At 61.6% G+C, this 27,295-nt stretch overlaps 1 protein-coding gene across 1 annotated transcript; it reads left to right on the top strand.

Annotated features, from left to right (window-relative positions):
- Window positions 1-212: 212 nt before the first annotated feature.
- On the top strand, window positions 213-27,074 carry POU2F3 (POU class 2 homeobox 3). The gene is made up of 10 exons (XM_084893560.1): window positions 213-315; window positions 1,223-1,325; window positions 3,707-3,789; window positions 6,522-6,704; window positions 7,077-7,218; window positions 8,478-8,614; window positions 10,358-10,519; window positions 15,567-15,633; window positions 16,625-16,730; window positions 27,023-27,074. Exons 1-10 carry the CDS (start codon window positions 289-291, stop codon window positions 27,060-27,062), a joined length of 1,050 nt encoding a protein of 349 aa, XP_084749686.1. The 5' UTR covers window positions 213-288; the 3' UTR covers window positions 27,063-27,074.
- Window positions 27,075-27,295: the final 221 nt, after the last annotated feature.

Raw genomic sequence — 27,295 nt, 5'->3', positions numbered from 1 at the left:
GGACAGAGCCTGCAACCCGGGCATGTGCCTTTGGCTGGAATCAAACCGTGACCTCCTGGTTCATAGGTCAACACTCAACCTCTGAGCAGGGCTGAGCTGACTCCTTATTCGCTGACTTAGCCCTGGTCTCCTGCCCTGATCTTCTCTAAGTTTCCCTTCCTGTAGGCCTGGGAGGCCCAGACCGAGCCGCCCCTCCTGCCTCCATTGCAGATCAAAACCGAGGACCTCAGCGACTCCCTGCAGCAGACGCTCTCACACCGGCCATGCCCCCTGAGCCAGGGACCTGCCATGATGCCCGGAAGCCAAGTGTCCGGGGTAAATGCGTGAGCCCTGGTGCTCCTGGTGGGCGCGGGCTCGTCCCAGCACAATGCTGACCTCCGCAGTGTGGTCCGAGGAGCCCCGCAGGGGTGCGCAGAGGCTGGAGAGCGGGGGGCGGGGAGGCTCCTGACAGTCCTTTCCAAAAGGCCTGGCTGTCACGGAGGGAGGTCCCTCCCGGGAGGGAAGGGAGGCAGCCCTGCAGAACCCGCAGGCCTGGCCCTGGGGCAGCCCCGCACGCCCCTTCCTTGCAAGTGCTTCCTCAAAGCCGGACCGGAGGGGCCTGGCGGGCAGAAGGAGGCGCCCAGGCCGCCCACAGTGTGTGAGCAGGCCTCCTGGGGGCTCCTGTCGGCCTGGCTCACCCGGAGGTGAGAGGCACCCCCTCTCTGGCCGCATTTAAAACGGAATGTGCACCCCTCCTCCGCTTGGGAGGAATCTTGGGGCTTGGATGTCCATGCTCTGGGCTGGTGGAGGAGCCCGGGGTTGGACTCTCGTGGAGGCCCATGGGTTTTCCTGAGAACTAAGAGCTGCTGCCTTCCTCAGGAAGGACGGTTCGGGCCCAGAAACCGGCCCAGTGCCACGAGGTTTTTCACACTTGGACAACTAGGACTGCGTGTTGTTCAGAGTAAAGTCTGAGACGTGAGAAGACTTAGCCTCACCCCAGGCCATTGCAGTCTCCAGGGAGGGGGCGGGGAAGGGGCACGACTGACACAGGTCAAACAACAGGCCAGGCTGCAGGGCACCGTGATGGCCAGCGTTCGCGGAGCAGCGGCTGCGTCCCGGATCCTGGGACGCGCAGGGCACAGACCCGGCCACTGTGCACACTCGGCGTCTGAGGACCTGGAGCAGACGGGCGGCCGTGATGGGACCAGTCTGTGAGTCCTGTGACGTGTCTCTCCCCTCACAGGACCTGACGCCCCTCCACCCCCTGCAGCAGCTTGTGCTGGTTCCCAGCCACCTGCAGTCCGTCTCGCAGTTTCTGCTCTCTCAGGCCCAGCCAGGGCAGCAAGGTGAGGTCCGGCTCACGGCCCTGCTGCCGGCTGGGCGGGGCCTGCTGGGACCCGGGGGAGGGGCCAGCGCTGCTGTTAGGTCAGCTTTTCCCAATCACGCCTGAGCCAGGGACCTCCTTGCCCCTCCAGGCCATTGCCTTCTCTTCTTCCTTCTCCCATCTTCCATGATTTCATGCCACTTGAGGCTGAAAGGGAGCGGGGGAGGCAGGACCTGGGCAGTGCAAAAAGGAGTGGCTCCTGGGAAATGCCGTGCAGACGCCCCAGTTCTCTCCGCGTCCCTCGGGAAGCTGGACGTGAGGCCTCGGTGGAGCAGCAGTGCCACCCACAGGCTGCCGGAACATAACCTCCAGATATCCTGGCCAAGAGTAAGGGGTTAGATTTATAACAACTGTGCCCTGGCCAGTGTGGCTCAGTGGATAGAGTGTCAGCCTGTAGACCAAAGGGTTTCGGGTTCAATTCTGGTCAAGGGCACAAGCCTGGGTTGCAGGCTCCTCCCCACCCTGGCCCTGGCCTGCATGTTTCTCTCACATCGATGCTTCTTTCTGTCTCCCGCTCTCTCTTCTGCTCTCTGTGAAAATCAATGGGAGAGTCACCTCAGGTGAGGATTAACACGCAAACAGACAAACAAATAAAATACAGAATGTTTATAACAATCGCTAACATCATTTGAGCATGATGTGCCAGGAGGCCTGCTGAGTGGTTTTCCTGATTTATCTCTCAAACTATAACTGTGTGCACTGGGTACTCATATTCTGCCTCTGGTGACCTTCTAGAAAGTTCCAGATTTGTCTGTCTAAAACCCTTGCTTTTGACCCACCACTGTGTCACCTCTCCGCCTCCTGTAGCCATCAGCTTGCCCAAACGTGATGGCGGAGTGTAAGCTCCAGGATTCAAGGCCATGGGGCTGTGGTCCTGCCCTCCGCGCTGCCCGCATCTCAGGGTGTCCCATCATGATGAGCCAGAGCGTATTTGAACCTTGAAGCATTTGCTTCTGCAGAATAATACATATCACACTCCTGGGCCAGGAAGGGAAGGTAGCGCTGAATTCGGTATCTTTTTGGTCAACAGTGATATGAAATTGGCCTAGGCTTGTAGCCAATAAGGCCAATGGATAATACTGAGCAAACAATAAACAATTAAAAGCCCAATTCAAAATCTGGAGTCAAAAAAGCTCATTGGTAGAAATTATTAGCTGTGATTCTTGGGAAACTTACCTTAACCTCTTTGAGGTTTATGTCCTTCTCCATAAAAAAGAAAAATAGTAAAACTCGGCCTCCCGAGGTGATGGAGGGTCACCTGAAATAAAGCAGTGAGAAGGCTTTGTAACTTCCACACACAACACAGCTGTGAGGTCACAATTAGCCTCCCAGGCCGGGTTCTTCCCATTCATTTTAATAATAAAAGCCGCCCTGCCAGATGGCTCCGTGGATAGAGGGTTCGACTGCACTCAAGGGCACCTTGGTTGCAGGTTGATCTGACCCCTTGGTCCTGGTCGGGGTTCATGTGGGTGGCAACCAATCGATGTCTCTCTCACATCAATGATTCTCTCAGTCTCTCCCTCTCTCTTCCACTCTCTCTTAAAACCAACGGGAAAATATCCTCGGGTTACGATTAACAAAAAGAAGAAGAAGAAAGTCCTGGCTTCTTGTTCAGACTGAGGAGCATGTGTAACAGCAGCCGGTGCTCTAAGCCAGCTCGGGACCACAGAGACTCAGGCTGAGCTCTGCTGAGCGGCCGGGCGACCCCCTTCTGCTGTGGGTGTGGCGGCCTCTCTCCGAGTGGCAGCAAGAGGCCTGGCTATAACCTTCCCCGAGGAAGACCCTGGCATGACCACCAAGCAGGAGACTCCTGGGGGACCGGGCCCTGGGGAGGGGGAGCGGGTGGAGCAGAGGAGTCCTGGCTGCTCTCCCTTCACTCAGCCCCTCCCCCATGGGTAAAGTGCCGGCCTGGGGTCCCCACAGTACCTCTCAGCATGCTCGGGCATCCTTGCCGATGGGCGGCCTGTGAGCTGTCCAGGCAGGACTTTCCCAGCTGAGCTGGAACCGTAGCCCTCACACCCGCAGCTCCTCCCTCGGGTCTCTCCAGCAGCCCGGAGTCCACCTCAGAGCAGATCGCTGGCCCTCCTCAGCCTCGGGCAGGCGGCGGGCGCAGCAGGACTGGTTTGGGCACGGCTTTCTCCCTGGGTCTGCTCTGCCTCGGCCTGTGGTGATGCCTGGCAGTGCCCGTGGGGACCTCCCCTCCCCCCAGGGCTGGAGGTGGGCTGCAGGACTTGGTTCATTAGTGGGGGGTGGGGGGGTGAGTGAGGAGAGAGGCCAGGCTTCCAAGGCTGCAGGGGTTTTCACAAGGGGCTTTCATTCCTGTCCCTGTCCCCCTCTCACCAGGTCTGCAGCCCAATCTCCTCCCCTTTCCACAGCAGCAAAGCTCCCTGCTCCTCCCGCAGCCTGGATCCGGCCTGGTGTCCCAGGTAAGCCCCACTCCCAGGTGTCCTCTGGGAGTCTCTGCTTGGCGGAGCTCAGCCCCTGGTCTTCCTCCGGCCCTCGGCTGGGCTCTTACCCCCGGGGAAGAGGGTGTAGCAGGGGACTCGCCCTCTTGGTAGGCGGGCGAATGACAGCCACAGCCAGGGAGGGTGGGCCGCTGTCAGAGGTGGAGGCAGAACGAGGACCCAGTGACCAGCTCCTGGCCTCACTCACTCCATGGTGCCGGCACCCCGCCCCCAGCCAGGCTCTAGCAGCAGTCACCTCAAAACCAGCAGCCAGCCAAAACCGGTTTAGCTCAGTGGATAGAGCGTCGGCCTGCGGACTGAAGGGTCCTGGGTTCGATTCCGGTCAAGGGCATGTACCCTGGTTGCAGGCACATCCCCAGTAGAGGGTGTGCAAGAGGCAGCTGATCAATGTTTCTAACTTTCTATCCCTCTCTCTTCCTCTCTGTAAAAAATCAGTAAAATATGTTAAAAACAAACAAACAAACAAAAAACTTGTTAAAAAAAACAAACAAACAAAAAAAAAACAAACCAGCAGTCAGCAAGCTCCCCTAGGACGCCACAGTGATGGCCACCCAGCCTGGCGCTCATACGCCCCAATGGGGGACTAGAGCCCCTTGGCCTGATGCCCCAAGACCATAAAGGCAGTGGCTCTTCTCTGTGCCTGGGCTGAAGCAGCCTCATGTTGGGCACACTCGGCCAGAGTGACCGGCTGTGGCCACCACTCCCATCTGCACAGCTGCCCCAGGTGGTTCTGCAGAAGTGGGTGTGCAGGGACCCCAATGCCCCTTCTCTACATGGAGATTCCCAGGGATCACTGTGAGCCCTGGCTCAGCAGGGGCACCTGGGGGGACAGCGCCACCTAGTGGCTCATGGGAATGGGACACTAGAAGCATAAGCTCCCAAGAGCATCCTGGACTGTGACAGCGACTGGCCCAGGACAATGGTCGGCAAACTGTGGTTCCCGAGCCACATGCGGCTCTTTGGCCTCTTGAGTGTGGCTCTTACACAAAATACCACGTGCGGGCACGCACATACAGTGTGATTGAAACTTCGTGGCCCATGCGCAGAAGTCAGTTTTCGGCTCTCAAAAGAAATGTCAATCGTTGTCCTGTTGATATTGGCTCTGTGACTAATGAGTTTGGCTACCACGGACCTAGGGCAATGGTAGTAAGATGGAGGCAAGGGGTGAATGAGAGATGTTGGGGAAGTTGAACCAATTTAATTTGGCATCTAGTTGGATGTGAAGGGGGAAAGTGAAGGCCTTAGCAAAGAACTTGGTATTTGTCCGATAAAAGAACAAATAAATGAATGAAAAGGAAGTCTCAAGAAGACAGAGCTGTGTCCGAGGGTCTGGTCTGTATCAGCGGGATCAGATGCATAGCCAGCCGTCTTAAATCCCCAAAAGCCCTTCTCTGGGAAGAGTCTTCAACTTCCTTCAGGTCCTTTACATCCCCAAAATAATGACGCCTGTCGTCATGGTAACCCTGAGTGTCTTGGATGAGAAAAGGCACAGCTAGCCCCAGTCCAGAGAGTGAGCGGGGAGGAGAGAGCAGAGGGGGGCTTAGGCCACGGTGCCATGTGGGCAGAGGCCTGCGCTGACCCCTCGGCTGGGTGTCCTTCCTTCCCTGGGGGATGATCCATGTCTTCAGGGTCCAATGGATGCCTGACCCCAAACGGGGACAACCTGGATTCTAGGCTACGGATCCGTTTTCCTCTGAAAATAAACAAAAGAAGCAAGTGCTCCTGACAACCATGAATGAGATCACAGAGCATTCAGAGAGCACTGGAATGCCTTTGCTAAAAAAAAAAAAAAAAAAAAAAAAAAAAAGAGCAGCCCTCACCAGTGCGGCTCAGTGGAGAGAGGTCGGCCGTGGACTTAGGGTCCTGATCCAGGGCAGGTACGGAGATTGCAGGTGTGATCCTCGGCCCAGGTCTGGGCACGTGTGGGAGGCAGCCAATTGGCATCAATGTTTCTCTCACTTGGATGAATCCCTCACATCAGCGTTTCACTTTGATTCTCCCTCTCCCTTCCACTCTCTCTAAAAATCATGAAAAATATCCTTGGGTTAACAAAACAAACAAGCAAAAGAAAAGCAAACCCCCAAACATTCTACTGAATGAAAACGGGTGGTCTAGGACAGGGGTCTTCAAACTACGGCCCCCAGGGGAGTCTGATCCTGCCCGCCAGGTTTTTTGGGCAGTGAGCGCAGCCGAGGTGTTACAGTAGGAATTAGTAGTTCATATAGTCCGGCCCTCCAGCTCTCTGAGGGACCGTGATCTGGCCCCCACTTTAAAAAGTTTGAGGACCCCTGGTCTAGGATGTAAAACGCCAGGCGGGGAGCCTGACCTTGAGCAGAGCTCCGTGCAGGAAGCCGGCTCCGCTGGGCGAGCACCAGCGGCTCTGCTGTGTGCGAACACAAAGCCGGCAGCCACGGCCCGCTGAGCTCGCTCTCAAAACTGCACCCGAGCCTCTGGCTCCTCTCCTGGGGGAAAGCCCACGGGAGGGCGCCAAGTCGGTGCATCACAGACCGGCCAGCGTACTCCAGGCCCACTTGCCGCTGCCCCTCTGGCCTAGGTGGCTGCTCGCCCTTCCTAGGAGCGTGGTTCCCGCCTCCTGTGAGTGACAGCACAGGCGCTCAGCGCAGCCAGGCCCCCCCGAGCTGCCGGTGCCGGTGTTGGCACTCGGCCGGACGTGCTGACTGTGTGTCTTCCAGGCAGCGGGGCGCCCCGGGCTGCCGGGACCCTCCTTAGACGCCCACCTGGAAGCTCCCCAGCACCTCCCGGTGCCCAAGCACCTGCCGGGCGCCGGGGGTGCTGACGAGCCCAGCGACCTGGAGGAGCTGGAGAAGTTTGCCAAGACCTTCAAGCAGAGACGCATCAAGCTGGGCTTCACGCAGGTTTGCTTCTGGGGAGGCAGAGGAGGCTCCCGTCCAGGTCTCAAGAGCACCCCGAGTTCGGCGTGCCGGGGCGGGCCCATCCTGCGCCTGTTGTGAGCCCTTTGCGGCCGGGCCTGTGGACGGCACTGTGCTGAGCACAGGGCTGGTGGAGGGGGGAGCCGGGCCTGTGGACAGCGCTGTGCTGAGCACAGGGCCGGTGGAGGGGGCAGGGGGGGTGGCCGGGTGGGGCCAGGCCTTCCGCTTGGAGCCCACAGAGTCCTGAAGAGAAATCAGGCCGCTCCCATCTTGGGGGCCGGGAAGGAGCCGAGGCGGTAGGTGGGGGTGGCGGGTGGACTGGAGGAGAAGCAGCCTCTCTCCCCCTCCTTCCCCCAGGGGGACGTGGGGCTGGCCATGGGGAAGCTGTACGGCAACGACTTCAGCCAGACCACCATCTCGCGGTTCGAGGCCCTCAACCTGAGCTTCAAGAACATGTGCAAGCTCAAGCCGCTGCTGGAGAAGTGGCTGAGCGACGCGGGTAGGCCTTGGGCGGGGGCGCCCCTGGGACAGCCTGCAGGAGGGGCCCTTATCTGCTGGGCTTTAGGTGTCCGTGCCCGCACCCTCCTTCTTCAGAGTCTGGAGCCGGCTGAGCGGGGAGTCAGGCACGGGGAGGGGAGCTCCCTGCAGGGCTCACAGCTCCCGTGGCCATGGAAACGCACACCTCCCGCCCCTCCCCAGCCGCCCGGACCTCAGGCCCTCAGGAAGCCGCCTGGGGCAGGTCTGCAGAGCAGACACATCCCAGGACTGGCGGGAGGGGCGAGGGGGCGAAGCAGTCCCCACAGGAGGCTGCTATCTGGCTGATCTGAGAGGTGTGAGAAGGCCCGGAGGAGCCAGACAGGCTGTGGGGAGAGCCTGGCCGTGGAGCCTGGTCAGCGGTTAGCCCACTGCCCGGTGTGGAGGTGCAGGCGGCCGGAGGCAAGGGCTTGTGGGTGGGTCAGAGCTGCTCGGTCGCACACCACCCACATTCGGCCCAGAGACGCCTGTGCTGTGGGCCGTCCTGGCAGCACCTTCCCTGGTTTCTTCCCACCACATCTCCGGACATTGCCAGGTGCCCCCGGCGGGTACCAAGTCACCCTTGATTGGGAACCACTGGTCTGGCTGAGAGGGACAGAGCAGAGAGCCAGGCGGGGCCAGGCCTCTGTTAGGTTGAAGTGAGGTGAGTGGTTGCTGTGGAAACCGGGAGGCGGGCAGCAGGATGCCACCTTCTTGGAAGGCCTTTCACTTGGCACCTGGGAGGACAAAGACGGCCCCCACAGACTGCCCTCACAGCTTTTATAGCAGTGTCGAAGCCAGAGCTACGGCCCCGGGGAAGGACCTTAAAGGTCATTTCTAGTGGGTCCCCACTGGGCCGGGTCCTTCCTAGGGAGACTGCTCCGTGCACGCCGCAGCCTTGGCCCGGCACCAGCGTTGCCCCAGGCTCACGCCACTCACCCAGTGTTCGGGGTTCCCACTGGGGCTGCTTACAAAGCACAAGCCTCCGCGCAGGAGCTCTGCCCGCGCCCCTGGGCCCACACATGCCTGCGCGTCCGGGGTTCCTGGGCCGTGTGCACACCCCGGAGACCCCTGCCCGGAGCAACGAGGAGAGCAGGGTTCTGTCCGGCCGGCCCCCTGGCTGGGGGAGGGCCGATCCAGAAAACACCGCTGGGGACCCACCACCCTGGAGAGTCACTGGACCTCAAGTCCATTCAGCCGGATGGCTGCCACTCCCTTCCCTTCGCTTCCTCCCGTTTCCCCCAGAGTCCTCCCCCGCAGACCCCTCGGCGAGCGCCCCCAGCGGGTACCCCGCCCTCACCGAGGTGTTCGGGAGGAAGAGGAAGAAACGCACCAGCATCGAGACCAACATCCGCCTGAGCCTGGAGAAGAGGTTTCAGGATGTGAGTGGCCCCTCGGCGGGAGCGGCGGGGGAGCAGCTCAGGCCGGTCTTGGGAAGAGGCTAGAAAGCACCCCCTCTGTAGACAGCAGGTGGCAGTCTGCCATCCTCTCACACCCCAGGAACTTCTTCCCCCACTCACCCTTCTTGCCCTGATGCCTATCCAGGGCCCGTCACCCCTTCCACTGGAGATTTAAAGACTGGAATATTACCCTGGCTGGTGTGGTTCAGTGGATAGAGCCTCAGACTACAGACTGAAGGGTCCCGGATTTGATTCCAGACAAGGCACATGCCTGGGTTGTGGGCTCGGTCCCCAGGAGGGGCGTGCAGGAGGCAGCCCATCAATGATTCTCTCTCATCATTGATGTTTCTAACGCTCCTTCTCCCTTTCCCTCTGAAACCAATAAAAATATATTTTAAAAAAACAGACACAATGGGATACAGATTCCCAGAAGCGTGCAGCACTCTGTCCAGTTGAAGTGGAGGGAGCACAGAAGGGCGTTGTATAGAAATTCTCCACTTCCTGTGCATTGTTTTGTATTCTTCAAATTATAACTGTAACAAATGCTTAGCGTACACAATTAGGAAAAGACAGGGATGGAGGGGAAACTCATCATCAAATGCCATCTACCTGTGTTTCCTTCTATTTCTCTTTTCCACACACATTTAAATATTTGCAATCATATTACATGCATACAGTTTTTAAGGAGGAGCCAAAGCATAGTCTAAAGCCTGTATGTTGAAGCTAATAATATCAACTCTGTGTCCCCCTGGGAGCTGGGGGAGAGAAGAGAGGAAAACAGGTTTGGTCCAGAGCTTCTAATCAGGGCCCTTGGGTACCAGGACATGCTTTGGCCTCCATCAGTCGCACAGACCCAGGCCCAGGCCGGCCGCCCGTAAGCGGCCAAAGAGCTGGAGGCTGCATCCTGCTGGCAGGGTGGCAAGAGCTGGCTTTCCTTCTGACTCAGGTTCTCAGAGCACCAGGAGGGCCTCTGGGAAGGTGTCTGAGGGAGAGAAGAGGGCAGATGTCAAAGACGGGTGTTGGGGAGCAGAACTAGAGTGTGATCTATATATATTTTTAAAAAGTATTTTTATTGCTTCCAGAGAGGAAGGGAGAGAGAGAAGCATCAAAGATGAGAGAGAATCATGGATCAGCTGCCTCCTGCATGCCCCACACTGGGGATGGAGCCTGCAACCCGGGCCCGTGCCCTGACCCGGAATCGAATTCCTGACCTCCTGGTTCCTCTCGGTCACTGAGCCACCCTGGCCGGGCAAGTGTTGCCTGTATTTGCACAGTCTCCACGGTGCTCAGGGTTAGCTTCATCCTTCCCTATGTGGGGCAGGACAGGAGGCAGGGCCACAGAGAAACACCAGGTTGTGAAGACAGAACACAGAGGAGGGCACTGGAGCTCCTGTCCTCACGTGACTCTTCTAGCAGAGCTGCTCGGGAAGGAAGGAGCAAGGGAAGAGCTGTGCCAGGCCCGTGTGCAGCCCTGACACACATCTCTCACTTAATCCTCCCACAATCCTTCAGGGCAGGCATTGCTGTTCTGGTCTCACAGCGGCTAAGAACCTTGCTTAGGGACACACAGGAAGGGATGAGTGAGCATTCCATCTAGGTCTGATTCTAAAGCTTTTGATCCATCTGTTGTTTTATCCTGTTTCCATGAAGCATCTGTCCCCCACCCCCAATTCTTGACCCTACTCCCTTCTTCTCCTGACCACTCTCCCCCTTCGGTTTCTGTAGAACCCCAAACCCAGCTCGGAGGAGATCTCCATGATTGCAGAACAGCTGTCCATGGAGAAGGAGGTGGTGAGAGTCTGGTTCTGCAACCGACGCCAAAAGGAGAAGCGGATCAACTGTCCTGTGGCCACACCCGTCAAACCACCCGTCTACACGTCCCGTCTGGTGAGTGCTGGTGTGGGTTAGAGGGAGAGCGTGAGCTGCCTGCGGGCACTGCGGCCGATGCCCGGAGGGCAGTCTTCTCCATCCCGGGGAAGATGGGGGGAGGGGGAGTACAGGATGTAAATAAATCCACAGATAGGTGCTGTGCAGTAAGTATTTAATATCAAGGAGAATGGAGGGTGAGGAGAGAGAAAGTGATGGTGAGGAGCTGTTTCCATAGAGCCGTCACTCTCTGGGGAGGTGCCGTTCGCGCAGAGACCTCACTGTGGAAAGGGAGAGGGTTCCCAGAGAAGAGGGGCCGGTGAGCAAGGCTGCCCGAGAGTGCCAGTGCGGCGGGCAGAGCGAGGGAGGAGGCCAGACGGAGGCGCTGACGGGAGAGGGGCAGGAAGCAGGCACCAGCCGTTGGAAGGACCGGCCGCTTTGTGTGAAAGAAGCCGCTGGAGAACTCTGAGCAGAGAAGCCGGAGCCGGACACGCGCGGCTGAGAACCACGTGAGGGGACAGGGGGCCAGAGCTGCGTGCTCAGGCTGGGTCCTGGAGGCTTGGGCTGGGGTGGTAGCCAAGGCGGTGAGGCGAAGCAATTGGATCTGAATCGACTTCACCTGCGGAGCCAGCAAGACGTGCCCAGTGCTCACAGGGGCCTGAGGAACCAGGGAAAGGAGACCAGGTTCTGGCCTGGGCAGCTGGCTGGGAGGTCTGCCATGCTTGAGGTGACGAAGACTCGGGAGGAACAGGTGTGAGAGGGAAACGAAGAATCTAGAGTTGGTTGCAGAAAGCTGGACATGACTCCTAGACCCCCCAGAGGAGTGTCAGGTGGACAGCTCTGTCTGCAGCGAGCCGTGGGGCTGTAGCAGCATGGGGCAGGCAGCGTGGCAGTGTGGAGGGAAGATGATGCCAGAGGTGCGGTGGGAAGTCCCATCCGTCCTCGGGGGTGGCGTGGGTGAACGGTAAGGTCCTTGGGGACAATGGGATGCCCCTGAGCCTGTGGCACTCCAGGACGGACAGCACTCAGCCTTGTCCGGGCGGGCAGAGCTGTTCCATAAAACCCGCCGTTGCTCGTTGCTTCACCAGGCCTGTTAGCTCTCTCCATCGTCTGTGGCTCTGCCAGAGGCCCGTTGCCTCGCAGGGGAACAGCCACGTGAGCACAGGACACACCATGTGAGGGTTTCTCCAGGAGAGCGTGTGTCACGCTGAGTCAGCCTCGGGAGGCGGCGGCTAGGGAAGGCTCCCCGAGGAGGCCCTCCGCGCCCGGCGCAGTCCCAGAGGCAGGAAGGAGTGAAGAGGCAAAAGGACGGGGAAGGGGGGAACGAGGACCGGCCAGGGAGGACGGTGGCACCTTCATGGCACTGCAGGTGGTTCCTGGGGCGGGATGCAGAACGGTGAGGCTGGACAGGTCACACGGACAGCTGAGGGGCGCTGTGCAGTGCTGACGCTTCCGGGCTCAGAGCCTGAGGGTGTTAGGCAGGCACTGCGTGACCACATCTGCCTTTTAGAGTACGATCATCCTCACGCCAGTGCAAGCGGCGGTTTGAGAGGCTGGGGGTTCTCAGTGGGGAAATGAAGGCTGAAGCAAAACCAAGTGGTACCAACGGGGGAAGATCCAGGAGGGCGTCAGAAGGCGGGGTCACTCGGTGATGGCTGGTAGGCGGGAGTGGGGAGCAGTGAAGGAGGGAGACGGCCTGGGGTGGTCAGACTGGGCTGGTAGATGGTGACGCCATTGATGGACAAGCGGATGTGGGAGGAGTCACGTGGGGATGGAGAGGGCCGTCTCTGTTCTTTCCTTTATGATGATGTTCAGGGGGGCCTGGGATCAAGAGGTCAGGGGGGAGATGGAACAGAGGTTGGGCTCAGGCAGCCATAAGCTGAGATCCTGGGTGGGAAGGAGCTCACTGTGGGGTCTGGACAGAAGAAACAGAGGCGAGCCCAGTCCCCACCTGCAGAACACCGGCTCGCGGGGAGGAAGGGAGCAGGGGTGTGGACGGCGAGGTGGAAGGAGATGGACGGAGGGGTCAGTGAAGGGGCGCCAGGAACTCTGACAAGAGCAGCAGGCGGGCTGCGAGGCCTGCGCCGTGGAGAGCTGAGGAGTGAGCAGGAAGAAGGCTGGTGGGGGCGGGGCAGCCGTGAGGAGCAGGGAGGTCCAAACAACACATCCTTTAGGGAAACACGCGTTTCCGTCTGGTGGGACCAGAAGGTTTGGGACTAAGACAGAGACTGACGAGAGCCGGGTCATGATGAGCCTTGATACCAAAATACTCTAAAAACTACGGGAGTCCATTAAAATTTCAAGTTGGAAGCCACATGACATTCAGCCATCATTCCCTTCTCACATGCCTCCTGAGCACCCCGTGTGCTTGGCCCTGGGCACAGGGCGGGAGGCCGGTCGCTCCCAGCCAGCAGGGAAGGCAGACGGAAGGCCGCGCTGAGCCTCCATGAGGCATGGAGGGATCTGGTCCCGCGGAGTGTGAGGGGAGCTCCTCTGAGGAAGGCTGTTCACACTGACAGCAGGGAGTGAGGTGGGGGGCAGGGAGCTGGGAGGACAGGGAGGAGGGGGCACCGGCTGGGAGAGAGGCAGCAGGGAAGGCGTGAGGGGGTTGGACGCAGGAATGAGCGAGAATGTGGGGCATCCTCGGCCGTAAGAAACCTGAGCCAGGACCTTGAAGACGGTTTGTTTAGAGCAGATGGCAGACAGGTGCTCACTGAGGTCTCACCACCCCAGGGCACCGCACTCGGAGGGGCTCGGAGGGGCTGTGGAGAGTGCGGCGCTCTCTCTCTCTCTCTCTCTCTCTCTCTCTCTCTCTCTCTCTCTCTCAAATATTGTTAATGATTTCAGAGAGGAAGGGAGAGGGAGAGAGACAGAAACATCCATGATGAGAGGAAATCATGGATCGGCTGCCTCCTGCAGGCCCCACACTGGGGATGGAGCCCACAACCCGGGCCTGTGCCCTGACGGGGAATTGAACCGTGACCTCCTGGCTCCTAGGTTCACGCTCAGCCCTGAGCCGCTGGCCGGAGGGGCCTGACTCCCTCTCAGCATGTTGGGCCAGCGCCTGGCAGCCAGTCACCGGGCCCACAGGCCCGCTCTGGGGGCAGGGGCGGGGGGAGGGCGAGGAGGGACGTGTGCTGAGGCTCTTGGGCTCTGAGGAGGGCGTGTCTGCTGTCTTCCTGGCCCACGGCAGTGTCTCTGGGACCAGGGCGGCTTCCTGTGCCCCTGAGAGGAGATGCTCTCCACAGCACCCCATCAGAGAGGCGAGTGGGCAGATGTGGCAGACGGCGCCATTCGCAGCGGCCAAGAGGCCCTCACCTCTGCGGCCATGGAGGGCGGACAGCACACTCTGAGGCAGACAGACCAGGTCCTGATCGTGCCGCACGAGGCCTCTAGTGAACAAATGGGCCAGAGGCAGGCGCAGGGCCAGGCTGCAGACGGCAGGGGCCGGGAGCAGCGGAAGGCCTCGCGTGCCTATGTGCATGGTCCATGGACACAGACAGCAGTGCAGTAAGGGGGCATGGGGGACATCTGTGATACTCTCCACAATAAAGATTTAACCATTTTAGCATTAAAACGGGGAAACCATGTGTATGCCTGCTTGCACAGGCATAGCTGTCTCCAGAAGGAAACTTCTTAGAAGCTGCTCACGGTGACTGAACACATTGTTTATTTAAAAGCAGTGAGATGATTGGGCTCTGCAGCAGGGAGGGGAGGAGAGATTCCTGATCCACATCTTCCTGGCTGCCCCCCCCACCCCCCACGTGCTTGCCCCTTGCTGTGCAAAGGCAGCAAATGCCAGGAGCAGCCAGGCGGGCCCTGATGCCTCCTGCTGGAAGGGGTGTTACCAAAGGGGTGTTACCAAATGCAGCTCCCTGAGCAGAACTTCCTTTCAAATCTTCAAAAGGCATCAGAGCTCTCCTGTCAGCGTTGGGGGGGAGGGGCAGACAGCCCTGGAGCCCTCACCGCACCCCCCCCCCCCCCCCGTGCGGGCTCTGGCAGGCGGCAGGTAAGGTCACCCGCCCTCCGCACGGCTCAGCGCCCCCCGAGCCCCCCCTCCAGCGCCCGAGCGGCCACAGGGGACACAGCGTTGGGAGCGATGGTCCCAGCCTCTTTCTGGCCACGCCCCCCGAGCATCTGACGCCCGAGGCCGGAGTTCTTCCTCAGGAAGGGAGCTGTCCACGAGCAGGAAGCCCAACAGGCCACGACCTTGGTCTAAACAAGCTTCCAGAGAGCATGGCATCCATGAGAGAGAAAAATAAATAAAAGATAGGTTAAGAACTAAGGAAGAAATCGTTTTAAAAAGTAATAATAATATGAAGTGATAGGAAAAAATAGCAAATAAAGTTTCAAAACATATAACAGAGAACTGAAATGCATAAATATGCCAGAATATATACATACATACTGTATATGAGCCTCTAGAACCAGAAGAAATGAAAAAGTTCACTGTTAATAGCTCTTTCTTGAATTGCCCCCCTTCAAAGTCGCCTTGCCCCCTGTGGGTGCGTGCCCACGCCGCCCTGGGCTGGGGCCCTGCAGCCCGCAGGGAGGCGGGGCTGGGGTCCAGCCTCACTCTGCCAGGCGCGATGGCACTGAAGGGAGGGCTGCTGCTTCGCCAGACCCGGCTCCCAGGTCTGCCCAGAGGCCCTTCCCTTGGGCTAGGAAGCAGGGGGGGCGCTGTGTGGAGGGCGGGCCACCTTACCTCCCGCCTGCAGAGCCCGCACTGGGGGTGCGGTGAGGGCTCCAGGCAAAATTAAAAGCTTCAGAGACCAAAGCCCAGCTCCCCGGGGCCACCCTGGGCAGCCTGGGAGGCGGCCAGGGCCCCTGAGCAGAAGCAGGAGGCAGCGGTCGGTTGGTCGGTCGGTCGGTCGGTCGGGGAGTGCTCCTCCCATTGCTGAGCCTCCAGCACACTCTGGACCGGGCTGGCTGACCACACAGGGAGGCGGGGCCTGGGAATGGGGCGGTGTGGGTGAGGGCTGGAATGGGCCTGGGCGCCGGGGCCCAGCACAGGGCGCCCGGGCGGCGCAGGGGGGGTGCGGACACTGACGCCCATGTTGCCTTGCAGGTGTCCTCCTCTGGGCCTCTGGGCCCCATGGCGCTCCCTCCCGGGCACGGCACGCTGCCTGCGACAGGTGAGCCCCAAGGAAGCCCTGAGCAGCAGAGGCCTCCTGCTGCCCCGAGCTCTGCGGCCGAGGGGGTCAGCCCGAGTCACAGCCCGAGGGGGTCAGCCTGTGCGCCCTGGCCAGGGCTCTGTGCACTTCCAGCAGTGGGATTCTGGGCCCTTCCCTTCTTTGCTCCAAGCGCCTCCCCGCACCTTGCCCGCACTCCTCCCAGCCCCCCTCCCCTCCCCTCCCTTCCTCCCAGCCCCTTCCCCTTCCCCTGCCTTCCTCCCAGCCCCCTCCCCTCCCCCTGCCTTCCTCCCAGCCCCCCTCCCCTCCCCTCCCTTCCTCCCAGCCCCTTCCCCTCCCCCTGCCTTCCTCCCAGCCCCCCTCCCCTCCCCCTGCCTTCCTCCCAGCCCCCCTCCCCTCCCCTCCCTTCCTCCCAGCCCCTTCCCCTCCCCCTGCCTTCCTCCCAGCCCCCTCCCCTCCCCCTGCTTTCCTCCCAGCCCCCTCCCCTCCCCATCCCTTCCTCCCAGCCCCCTCCCCTCCCCCTGCTTTCCTCCCAGCCCCCTCCCCTCCCCCTGCTTTCCTCCCAGCCCCCCTCCCCTCCCCATCCCTTCCTCCCAGCCCCCCTCCCCTCCCCATCCCTTCCTCCCAGCCCCCTCCCCTCCCCCTGCTTTCCTCCCAGCCCCCTCCCCTCCCTCCCTTCCTCCCAGCCCCCCTCCCCCCCTCCCAGCCCCCTCCCCTCCCCCTCCCTTCCCTCCTATGGTTCCTGACTCCCCGCCCGCCTCTGGGGCTGGGTGCCTGCCGCCAGGGTGCCCGCCTCTGGCCTCCGCCTGCTGGTGTCCAGGACCAGCTGGGCGACTCCCGGGGCCTGGGTTGAGAGGAGACTTGGCAGGACCCCGGTCTGGGTGCTCCTGCCAAGAAGGCAGGGCTGGTGGGTGCGTGGGGCAGGGGAGGGCGAGAGCCCTTTGGGGTCCCTGCAGGAGCAGCCATGTGACCCGTTTGCCTCTCCTCACCCCAGTGACCTCGTCCTGCTCCCCCGGGGGCAGCAGGCCCTCCTCACCCGGCACCGGACTCCCCACCCCGCAGCACAGCAGCAAGGCAGCTGCCGGCCTGGGCGCCGCAGGGTGAGCCTGGGGCCCCGGGCCTGTGGGGCGGGGCCTGTGGGGCGGGAAGAGGGGCCTGTGGGGCGGGAGGGGGCTGTGGGGGAGGCTGTGGGGCGGGAGGGGCCTGTGGGGCGGGAGGGGCCTGTGGGGCGGGAGGGGGCTGTGGGGGAGGCTGTGGGGCGGGAGGGGCCTGTGGGGCGGGAGGAGGGGGCTGTGGGGCGGGAGGAGGGGGCTGTGGGGCGGGAGGGGGGTGTGGGGCGGGAGGGGGCTGTAGGGGAGGCTGTGGGGCGGGAGGGGCCTGTGGGGCGGGAGGAGGGGGCTGTGGGGCGGGAGGAGGGGGCTGTGGGGCGGGAGGAGGGGGCTGTGGGGCGGGAGGGGGCTGTGGGGGAGGCTGTGGGGCGGGAGGGGCCTGTGGGGCGGGAGGAGGGGGCTGTGGGGGAGGCTGTGGGGCGGGAGGGGGCTGTAGGGGAGGCTGTGGGGCGGGAGGGGCCTGTGGGGCGGGAGGGGGGCCTGTGGGGCGGGAGGGGCCTGTGGGGCGGGAGGGGGGGCTGTGGGGCGGGGCCTGTGGGGTGGGGAAGGGGGCTGTGGGGCAGGGGCCTGTGGGGCGGGAGGGGGGGCTGTGGGGCGGGGCCTGTGGGGCGGGAGGAGGGGGCTGTGGGGCGGGAGGGGCCTGTGGGGCGGGAGGGGGGGCTGTGGGGCGGGAGGGGGGGCTGTGGGGCGGGGCCTGTGGGGTGGGGAAGGGGGCTGTGGGACCCGGGCAGAGGGGCGGGCCGGGCCTTGGGAAGAAGGGGATTTCAGTCAGACAAGGGGAGGGGATGGAGGGAGGGGCCTGGCCCCAGGGAGCAGGTTCAGAAAGGGGCTCAGCCACTGAGCCTTCTGGGCAGGAGCCTGGGCAGGGGACAGGCCCAGGCCTCCTGTCCAAGGCCAGACGCTCCCTGGGCATAGGGATCCCCCTCCTGCCAGTACCCCGGTTCGCACCCGCTGCACAGCGAGAGGGCACAGGGTGCACACAGGGAAGCAGCCTCCTGGGCCCAAGACTCTCCTCCGCAGGGTTCCTGGAGCTGGTGTGTGTGTGGGGAGGGTTAGGGTTAGGAGCTGGTGTGTGTGGGGAGGGTTAGGGTTAGGAGCTGGTGTGTGGGGGGGGGAGGGTTAGGGTTAGGAGCTGGTGTGTGTGGGAGGGAGGGTTAGGGTTAGGAGCTGGTGTGTGGGAGGGAGGGTTAGGGTTAGGAGCTGGTGTGTGGGGGGGAGAGGGTTAGGGTTAGGAGCTGGTGTGTGTGTGGGGAGGGTTAGGGTTAGGAGCTGGTGTGGGAGGGGGGGAGGGTTAGGGTTAGGAGCTGGTGTGGGGGGGGGAGGGTTAGGGTTAGGAGCTGGTGTGTGTGTGGGAGGGAGGGTTAGGGTTAGGAGCTGGTGTGTGGGGGGGGAGGGTTAGGGTTAGGAGCTGGTGTGTGTGGGGGGGAGGGTTAGGGTTAGGAGCTGGTGTGTGTGTGGGGAGGGTTAGGGTTAGGAGCTGGTGTGTGTGGGAGGGAGGGTTAGGGTTAGGAGCTGGTGTGTGTGTGGGGAGGGTTAGGGTTAGGAGCTGGTGTGTGGGGGGAGGGTTAGGGTTAGGAGCTGGTGTGTGTGTGGGGAGGGTTAGGGTTAGGAGCTGGTGTGTGGGGGGAGGGAGGGTTAGGGTTAGGAGCTGGTGTGTGTGTGGGGAGGGTTAGGGTTAGGAGCTGGTGTGTGGGAGGGAGGGTTAGGGTTAGGAACTGGTGTGTGTGGGGAGGGTTAGGGTTAGGAGCTGGTGTGTGTGTGGGGAGGGTTAGGGTTAGGAGCTGGTGTGCGGGGGGGGAGGGTTAGGGTTAGGAGCTGGTGTGTGGGAGGGAGGGTTAGGGTTAGGAGCTGGTGTGTGTGTGGGGAGGGTTAGGGTTAGGAGCTGGTGTGTGTGGGGAGGGTTAGGGTTAGGAGCTGGTGTGTGTGTGGTGGGGAGGGTTAGGGTTAGGAGCTGGTGTGTGGGAGGGAGGGTTAGGGTTAGGAGCTGGTGTGTGTGTGGGGAGGGTTAGGGTTAGGAGCTGGTGTGTGGGGGGGGAGGGTTAGGGTTAGGAGCTGGTGTGGGGGGGGGAGGGTTAGGGTTAGGAGCTGGTGTGTGTGGGGAGGGTTAGGGTTAGGAGCTGGTGTGTGGGGAGGGAGGGTTAGGGTTAGGAGCTGGTGTGTGGGTTGGAGGGTTAGGGTTAGGAGCTGGTGTGTGTGTGGGGAGGGTTAGGGTTAGGAGCTGGTGTGTGGGGGGGGAGGGTTAGGGTTAGGAGCTGGTGTGTGTGGGGAGGGTTAGGGTTAGGAGCTGGTGTGTGTGTGGGGGGAGGGTTAGGGTTAGGAGCTGGTGTGTGGGAGGGAGGGTTAGGGTTAGGAGCTGGTGTGTGTGTGGGGGGAGGGTTAGGGTTAGGAGCTGGTGTGTGGGTTGGAGGGTTAGGGTTAGGAGCTGGTGTGTGTGTGGGGAGGGTTAGGGTTAGGAGCTGGTGTGTGGGGGGGGGAGGGTTAGGGTTAGGAGCTGGTGTGTGTGTGGGGAGGGTTAGGGTTAGGAGCTGGTGTGTGTGGGGGGGGAGGGTTAGGGTTAGGAGCTGGTGTGGGGGGGGAGGGTTAGGGTTAGGAGCTGGTGTGTGTGTGGGGAGGGTTAGGGTTAGGAGCTGGTGTGTGGGGGGAGGGAGGGTTAGGGTTAGGAGCTGGTGTGTGTGGGGGGAGGGTTAGGGTTAGGAGCTGGTGTGTGTGTGGGGAGGGTTAGGGTTAGGAGCTGGTGTGTGTGGGGAGGGTTAGGGTTAGGAGCTGGTGTGTGGGGGGGGAGGGTTAGGGTTAGGAGCTGGTGTGTGTGGGGGGGGGAGGGTTAGGGTTAGGAGCTGGTGTGTGTGGGGAGGGTTAGGGTTAGGAGCTGGTGTGTGTGTGGGGAGGGTTAGGGTTAGGAGCTGGTGTGTGTGGGGGGGAGGGTTAGGGTTAGGAGCTGGTGTGTGGGAGGGAGGGTTAGGGTTAGGAGCTGGTGTGTGTGTGGGGAGGGTTAGGGTTAGGAGCTGGTGTGTGGGGGGGGAGGGTTAGGGTTAGGAGCTGGTGTTTGTGTGGGGAGGGTTAGGGTTAGGAGCTGGTGTGTGGGGGGGGAGGGTTAGGGTTAGGAGCTGGTGTGTGTGGGGAGGGTTAGGGTTAGGAGCTGGTGTGTGGGGGGGGGAGGGTTAGGGTTAGGAGCTGGTGTGTGGGGGGGGGGAGGGTTAGGGTTAGGAGCTGGTGTGTGTGGGGGAGGGTTAGGGTTAGGAGCTGGTGTGTGGGGGGGGAGGGTTAGGGTTAGGAGCTGGTGTGGGGGGGGGAGGGTTAGGGTTAGGAGCTGGTGTGGGGGGGGGAGGGTTAGGGTTAGGAGCTGGTGTGTGGGAGGGAGGGTTAGGGTTAGGAGCTGGTGTGTGGGGGGGGGTTAGGGTTAGGAGCTGGTGTGTGGGAGGGAGGGTTAGGGTTAGGAGCTGGTGTGTGGGGGGGGAGGGTTAGGGTTAGGAGCTGGTGTGTGGGAGGGAGGGTTAGGGTTAGGAGCTGGTTTGTGTGTGGGGAAGGTTAGGGTTAGGAGCTGGTGTGTGTGTGGGGAGGGTTAGGGTTAGGAGCTGGTGTGTGTGGGGGGGGAGGGTTAGGGTTAGGAGCTGGTGTGTGTGGGGGGGAGGGTTAGGGTTAGGAGCTGGTGTGTGTGTGGGGAGGGTTAGGGTTAGGAGCTGGTGTGTGGGGGAGGGAGGGTTAGGGTTAGGAGCTGGTGTGTGGGGGGAGGGAGGGTTAGGGTTAGGAGCTGGTGTGTGGGAGGGAGGGTTAGGGTTAGGAGCTGGTGTGTGTGGGGGGGAGGGTTAGGGTTAGGAGCTGGTGTGTGGGAGGGAGGGTTAGGGTTAGGAGCTGGTGTGTGTGGGGGGGAGGGTTAGGGTTAGGAGCTGGTGTGTGGGGGGAGGGAGGGTTAGGGTTAGGAGCTGGTGTGTGGGGGGGAGGGTTAGGGTTAGGAGCTGGTGTGTGTGTGGGGAGGGTTAGGGTTAGGAGCTGGTGTGTGTGTGGGGAGGGTTAGGGTTAGGAGCTGGTGTGTGGGGGGAGGGAGGGTTAGGGTTAGGAGCTGGTGTGTGTGGGGGGGGAGGGTTAGGGTTAGGAGCTGGTGTGTGTGGGGGGGAGGGTTAGGGTTAGGAGCTGGTGTGTGTGGGGGGGAGGGTTAGGGTTAGGAGCTGGTGTGTGGGGGGAGGGAGGGTTAGGGTTAGGAGCTGGTGTGTGGGGGGGAGGGTTAGGGTTAGGAGCTGGTGTGTGGGGGGAGGGAGGGTTAGGGTTAGGAGCTGGTGTGTGTGTGGGGAGGGTTAGGGTTAGGAGCTGGTGTGTGGGAGGGAGGGTTAGGGTTAGGAGCTGGTGTGTGTGGGGGAGGGTTAGGGTTAGGAGCTGGTGTGTGTGGGGGGAGGGTTAGGTTTAGGAGCTGGTGTGTGTGTGGGGAGGGTTAGGGTTAGGAGCTGGTGTGGGGGGGGAGGGTTAGGGTTAGGAGCTGGTTTGTGTGGGGGGGAGGGTTAGGGTTAGGAGCTGGTGTGTGTGTGGGGAGGGTTAGGGTTAGGAGCTGGTGTGTGGGAGGGAGGGTTAGGGTTAGGAGCTGGTGTGTGTGGGGAGGGTTAGGGTTAGGAGCTGGTGTGTGGGAGGGAGGGTTAGGGTTAGGAGCTGGTGTGTGTGGGGGGGAGGGTTAGGGTTAGGAGCGGGTTTGTGGGGGGGGAGGGTTAGGGTTAGGAGCTGGTGTGTGTGGGGGGGAGGGTTAGGTTTAGGAGCTGGTGTGTGTGTGGGGAGGGTTAGGGTTAGGAGCTGGTGTGCGGGGGGGGAGGGTTAGGGTTAGGAGCTGGTGTGTGTGGGGGGGAGGGTTAGGGTTAGGAGCTGGTGTGTGGGAGGGAGGGTTAGGGTTAGGAGCTGGTGTGTGTGGGGAGGGTTAGGGTTAGGAGCTGGTGTGTGTGTGGGGAGGGTTAGGGTTAGGAGCTGGTGTGTGTGTGGGGAGGGTTAGGGTTAGGAGCTGGTGTGTGGGGGGGAGGGTTAGGGTTAGGAGCTGGTGTGGGGGGGGAGGGTTAGGGTTAGGAGCTGGTGTGTGTGTGGGGAGGGTTAGGGTTAGGAGCTGGTGTGTGTGTGGGGAGGGTTAGGGTTAGGAGCTGGTGTGTGTGGGGAGGGTTAGGGTTAGGAGCTGGTGTGTGGGGAGGGAGGGTTAGGGTTAGGAGCTGGTGTGTGGGTTGGAGGGTTAGGGTTAGGAGCTGGTGTGTGTGTGGGGAGGGTTAGGGTTAGGAGCTGGTGTGTGGGGGGGGGAGGGTTAGGGTTAGGAGCTGGTGTGTGTGGGGAGGGTTAGGGTTAGGAGCTGGTGTGTGTGTGGGGGGGAGGGTTAGGGTTAGGAGCTGGTGTGTGGGAGGGAGGGTTAGGGTTAGGAGCTGGTGTGTGTGTGGGGAGGGTTAGGGTTAGGAGCTGGTGTGTGGGAGGGAGGGTTAGGGTTAGGAGCTGGTGTGTGTGTGGGGAGGGTTAGGGTTAGGAGCTGGTGTGTGGGGGGGGGAGGGTTAGGGTTAGGAGCTGGTGTGTGTGTGGGGAGGGTTAGGGTTAGGAGCTGGTTTGTGTGGGGGGGGAGGCTTAGGGTTAGGAGCTGGTGTGGGGGGGGGAGGGTTAGGGTTAGGAGCTGGTGTGTGTGTGGGGAGGGTTAGGGTTAGGAGCTGGTGTGTGGGGGGAGGGAGGGTTAGGGTTAGGAGCTGGTGTGTGTGTGGGGAGGGTTAGGGTTAGGAGCTGGTGTGTGTGTGGGGAGGGTTAGGGTTAGGAGCTGGTGTGTGTGGGGAGGGTTAGGGTTAGGAGCTGGTGTGTGTGGGGGGGGAGGGTTAGGGTTAGGAGCTGGTGTGGGGGGGGGAGGGTTAGGGTTAGGAGCTGGTGTGTGTGGGGAGGGTTAGGGTTAGGAGCTGGTGTGTGTGTGGGGAGGGTTAGGGTTAGGAGCTGGTGTGTGGGGGGGGAGGGTTAGGGTTAGGAGCTGGTGTGTGTGTGGGGGGGAGGGTTAGGGTTAGGAGCTGGTGTGGGGGGGGAGGGTTAGGGTTAGGAGCTGGTTTGTGGGGGGGGGAGGGTTAGGGTTAGGAGCTGGTGTGTGTGTGGGGAGGGTTAGGGTTAGGAGCTGGTGTGTGGGAGGGAGGGTTAGGGTTAGGAGCTGGTGTGTGTGGGGAGGGTTAGGGTTAGGAGCTGGTGTGTGGGAGGGAGGGTTAGGGTTAGGAGCTGGTGTGTGTGGGGGGGAGGGTTAGGGTTAGGAGCGGGTTTGTGGGAGGGAGGGTTAGGGTTAGGAGCTGGTGTGTTGTGGGGGGGAGGGTTAGGGTTAGGAGCTGGTGTGTGGGAGGGAGGGTTAGGGTTAGGAGCTGGTGTGTGTGGGGAGGGTTAGGGTTAGGAGCTGGTGTGTGTGTGGGGAGGGTTAGGGTTAGGAGCTGGTGTGTGTGTGGGGAGGGTTAGGGTTAGGAGCTGGTGTGTGGGGGGGGAGGGTTAGGGTTAGGAGCTGGTGTGGGGGGGGAGGGTTAGGGTTAGGAGCTGGTGTGTGTGTGGGGAGGGTTAGGGTTAGGAGCTGGTGTGTGTGTGGGGAGGGTTAGGGTTAGGAGCTGGTGTGTGTGGGGAGGGTTAGGGTTAGGAGCTGGTGTGTGGGGAGGGAGGGTTAGGGTTAGGAGCTGGTGTGTGGGTTGGAGGGTTAGGGTTAGGAGCTGGTGTGTGTGTGGGGAGGGTTAGGGTTAGGAGCTGGTGTGTGGGGGGGGGAGGGTTAGGGTTAGGAGCTGGTGTGTGTGGGGAGGGTTAGGGTTAGGAGCTGGTGTGTGTGTGGGGGGGAGGGTTAGGGTTAGGAGCTGGTGTGTGGGAGGGAGGGTTAGGGTTAGGAGCTGGTGTGTGTGTGGGGAGGGTTAGGGTTAGGAGCTGGTGTGTGGGAGGGACGGTTAGGGTTAGGAGCTGGTGTTTGTGTGGGGAGGGTTAGGGTTAGGAGCTGGTGTGTGGGGGGGGGGAGGGTTAGGGTTAGGAGCTGGTGTGTGTGGTGGGGAGGGTTAGGGTTAGGAGCTGGTTTGTGTGGGGGGGGAGGCTTAGGGTTAGGAGCTGGTGTGGGGGGGGGAGGGTTAGGGTTAGGAGCTGGTGTGTGTGTGGGGAGGGTTAGGGTTAGGAGCTGGTGTGTGGGGGGAGGGAGGGTTAGGGTTAGGAGCTGGTGTGTGTGTGGGGAGGGTTAGGGTTAGGAGCTGGTGTGTGTGTGGGGAGGGTTAGGGTTAGGAGCTGGTGTGTGTGGGGAGGGTTAGGGTTAGGAGCTGGTGTGTGTGGGGGGGGAGGGTTAGGGTAGGAGCTGGTGTGGGGGGGGAGGGTTAGGGTTAGGAGCTGGTTTGTGTGTGGGGAAGGTTAGGGTTAGGAGCTGGTGTGTGTGTGGGGAGGGTTAGGGTTAGGAGCTGGTGTGTGTGGGGGGGGAGGGTTAGGGTTAGGAGCTGGTGTGTGTGGGGGGGAGGGTTAGGGTTAGGAGCTGGTGTGTGTGTGGGGAGGGTTAGGGTTAGGAGCTGGTGTGTGGGGGGGGAGGGTTAGGGTTAGGAGCTGGTGTGTGGGGGAGGGAGGGTTAGGGTTAGGAGCTGGTGTGTGGGAGGGAGGGTTAGGGTTAGGAGCTGGTGTGTGTGGGGGGGAGGGTTAGGGTTAGGAGCTGGTGTGTGGGAGGGAGGGTTAGGGTTAGGAGCTGGTGTGTGTGGGGGGGAGGGTTAGGGTTAGGAGCTGGTGTGTGGGGGGAGGGAGGGTTAGGGTTAGGAGCTGGTGTGTGGGGGGGAGGGTTAGGGTTAGGAGCTGGTGTGTGTGTGGGGAGGGTTAGGGTTAGGAGCTGGTGTGTGTGTGGGGAGGGTTAGGGTTAGGAGCTGGTGTGTGTGTGGGGAGGGTTAGGGTTAGGAGCTGGTGTGTGTGGGGGGGGAGGGTTAGGGTTAGGAGCTGGTGTGTGTGGGGGGGAGGGTTAGGGTTAGGAGCTGGTGTGTGTGTGGGGGAGGGTTAGGGTTAGGAGCTGGTGTGTGGGGGGAGGGGAGGGTTAGGGTTAGGAGCTGGTGTGTGGGGGGAGGGTTAGGGTTAGGAGCTGGTGTGTGGGGGGAGGGAGGGTTAGGGTTAGGAGCTGGGCTGGTGTGTTTGTGGGGAGGGTTAGGGTTAGGAGCTGGTGTGTGGGAGGGAGGGTTAGGGTTAGGAGCTGGTGTGTGTGTGGGGAGGGTTAGGGTTAGGAGCTGGTGTGTGTGGGGGGAGGGTTAGGGTTAGGAGCTGGTGTGTGGGGGGGGGAGGGTTAGGGTTAGGAGCTGGTGTGTGTAGGGAGGGTTAGGGTTAGGAGCTGGTGTGTGGGAGGGAGGGTTAGGGTTAGGAGCTGGTGTGTGTGGGGAGGGTTAGGGTTAGGAGCTGGTGTGTGGGGGGGGGAGGGTTAGGGTTAGGAGCTGGTGTGTGTGTGGGGAGGGTTAGGGTTAGGAGCTGGTGTGGGGGGGGGAGGGTTAGGGTTAGGAGCTGGTGTGTGGGGGGGGAGGGTTAGGGTTAGGAGCTGGTGTGTGTGTGGGGAGGGTTAGGGTTAGGAGCTGGTGTGTGGAGGGAGGGTTAGGGTTAGGAGCTGGTGTGTGTGGGGAGGGTTAGGGTTAGGAGCTGGTGTGTGGGAGGGAGGGTTAGGGTTAGGAGCTGGTGTGTGGGGGGGGAGGGTTAGGGTTAGGAGCGGGTTTGTGGGAGGGAGGGTTAGGGTTAGGAGCTGGTGTGTGTGGGGGGGAGGGTTAGGGTTAGGAGCTGGTGTGTGTGGGGGGGAGGGTTAGGGTTAGGAGCTGGTGTGTGGGAGGGAGGGTTAGGGTTAGGAGCTGGTGTGTGTGGGGAGGGTTAGGGTTAAGAGCTGGTGTGTGTGTGGGGAGGGTTAGGGTTAGGAGCTGGTGTGTGTGTGGGGAGGGTTAGGGTTAGGAGCTGGTGTGTGGGGGGGGAGGGTTAGGGTTAGGAGCTGGTGTGGGGGGGGAGGGTTAGGGTTAGGAGCTGGTGTGTGTGGGGAGGGTTAGGGTTAGGAGCTGGTGTGTGGGGAGGGAGGGTTAGGGTTAGGAGCTGGTGTGTGGGTTGGAGGGTTAGGGTTAGGAGCTGGTGTGTGTGTGGGGGGGAGGGTTAGGGTTAGGAGCTGGTGTGTGGGGGGGAGGGTTAGGGTTAGGAGCTGGTGTGTGTGGGGAGGGTTAGGGTTAGGAGCTGGTGTGTGTGTGTGGGGGAGGGTTAGGGTTAGGAGCTGGTGTGTGGGGAGGGAGGGTTAGGGTTAGGAGCTGGTGTGTGTGTGGGGAGGGTTAGGGTTAGGAGCTGGTGTGTGGGGGGGGAGGGTTAGGGTTAGGAGCTGGTGTGTGTGTGGGGAGGGTTAGGGTTAGGAGCTGGTGTGTGTGTGGGGGGAGGGTTAGGGTTAGGAGCTGGTGTGGGGGGAGGGTTAGGGTTAGGAGCTGGTGTGTGTGTGGGGAGGGTTAGGGTTAGGAGCTGGTGTGTGGGGGGAGGGAGGGTTAGGGTTAGGAGCTGGTGTGTGTGTGGGGAGGGTTAGGGTTAGGAGCTGGTGTGTGTGTGGGGAGGGTTAGGGTTAGGAGCTGGTGTGTGTGGGGAGGGTTAGGGTTAGGAGCTGGTGTGTGTGGGGGGGGAGGGTTAGGGTTAGGAGCTGGTGTGGGGGGGGGAGGGTTAGGGTTAGGAGCTGGTGTGTGTGGGGAGGGTTAGGGTTAGGAGCTGGTGTGTGTGTGGGGAGGGTTAGGGTTAGGAGCTGGTGTGTGGGAGGGAGGGTTAGGGTTAGGAGCTGGTGTGTGTGGGGAGGGTTAGGGTTAGGAGCTGGTGTGTGTGTGGGGAGGGTTAGGGTTAGGAGCTGGTGTGGGGGGGGGAGGGTTAGGCTTAGGAGCTGGTGTGTGGGGGGGGGAGGGTTAGGGTTAGGAGCTGGTGTGTGTGGGAGGGAGGGTTAGGGTTAGGAGCTGGTGTGTGTGTGGGGGAGGGTTAGGGTTAGGAGCTGGTGTGTGTCGGGGAGGGTTAGGGTTAGGAGCTGGTGTGTGTGGGGGGGAGGGTTAGGAGCTGTGTGTTGGGGTGTAGGGTTAGGGTAGGAGCTGGTCGGGGGCGGGGGCTGACTGGGACCAGGGGTGGGTGTGGTGGGCAGAGGCCTGGCTGGGCCAGAGGTGAAGCCACGAGGGCGCCGGCCCGCTCACTGTGCGGTGTCCACAGCCGCCACCAGAGCAGAGGAAGCCCAGGCCCTCCTGGGAGGCCGGGATTGGTCCCACGCCGCGTACCTCTCAGAGTGGGCCCTGCGGCCACAGGGATTCCCCCCTGCCTTCCCGTGACCGCAGCTGCTCGGCTTTCTCTCCCTCCAGTTCCTGGTACCGATGGAACCACCCTACCTACCTCCACTGAGCCCACTGCCCCCGAGCACGCAGGGCGCCGCACCGTGCGCTGGGCCCGCCCTCCCAGACCCGGCCTCCGCAGCTCATTCGGACCCGGCCCTCCTGTCGGGAAGCAGGCAGTCCCTCTGGCCTTCCCGCCGCCGCTGCCCAGCCTTTCGGGGAAAGGACATCTCGCCGCTGCTCTCCACCTTCTCCTGGGCACAGCCACGCCGGGCCGCCTGCAGGGCCAGCTCTGAGGACAGC

The sequence above is a fragment of the Pipistrellus hanaki genome (genome assembly GCF_964339955.1).
Source record: "Pipistrellus hanaki genome assembly, chromosome: 9".
Taxonomy (NCBI): domain Eukaryota; kingdom Metazoa; phylum Chordata; class Mammalia; order Chiroptera; family Vespertilionidae; genus Pipistrellus; species Pipistrellus hanaki.
Note: the sequence above shows the minus strand (reverse complement) of the source record. Positions and strands in the feature narration are given on the sequence as shown.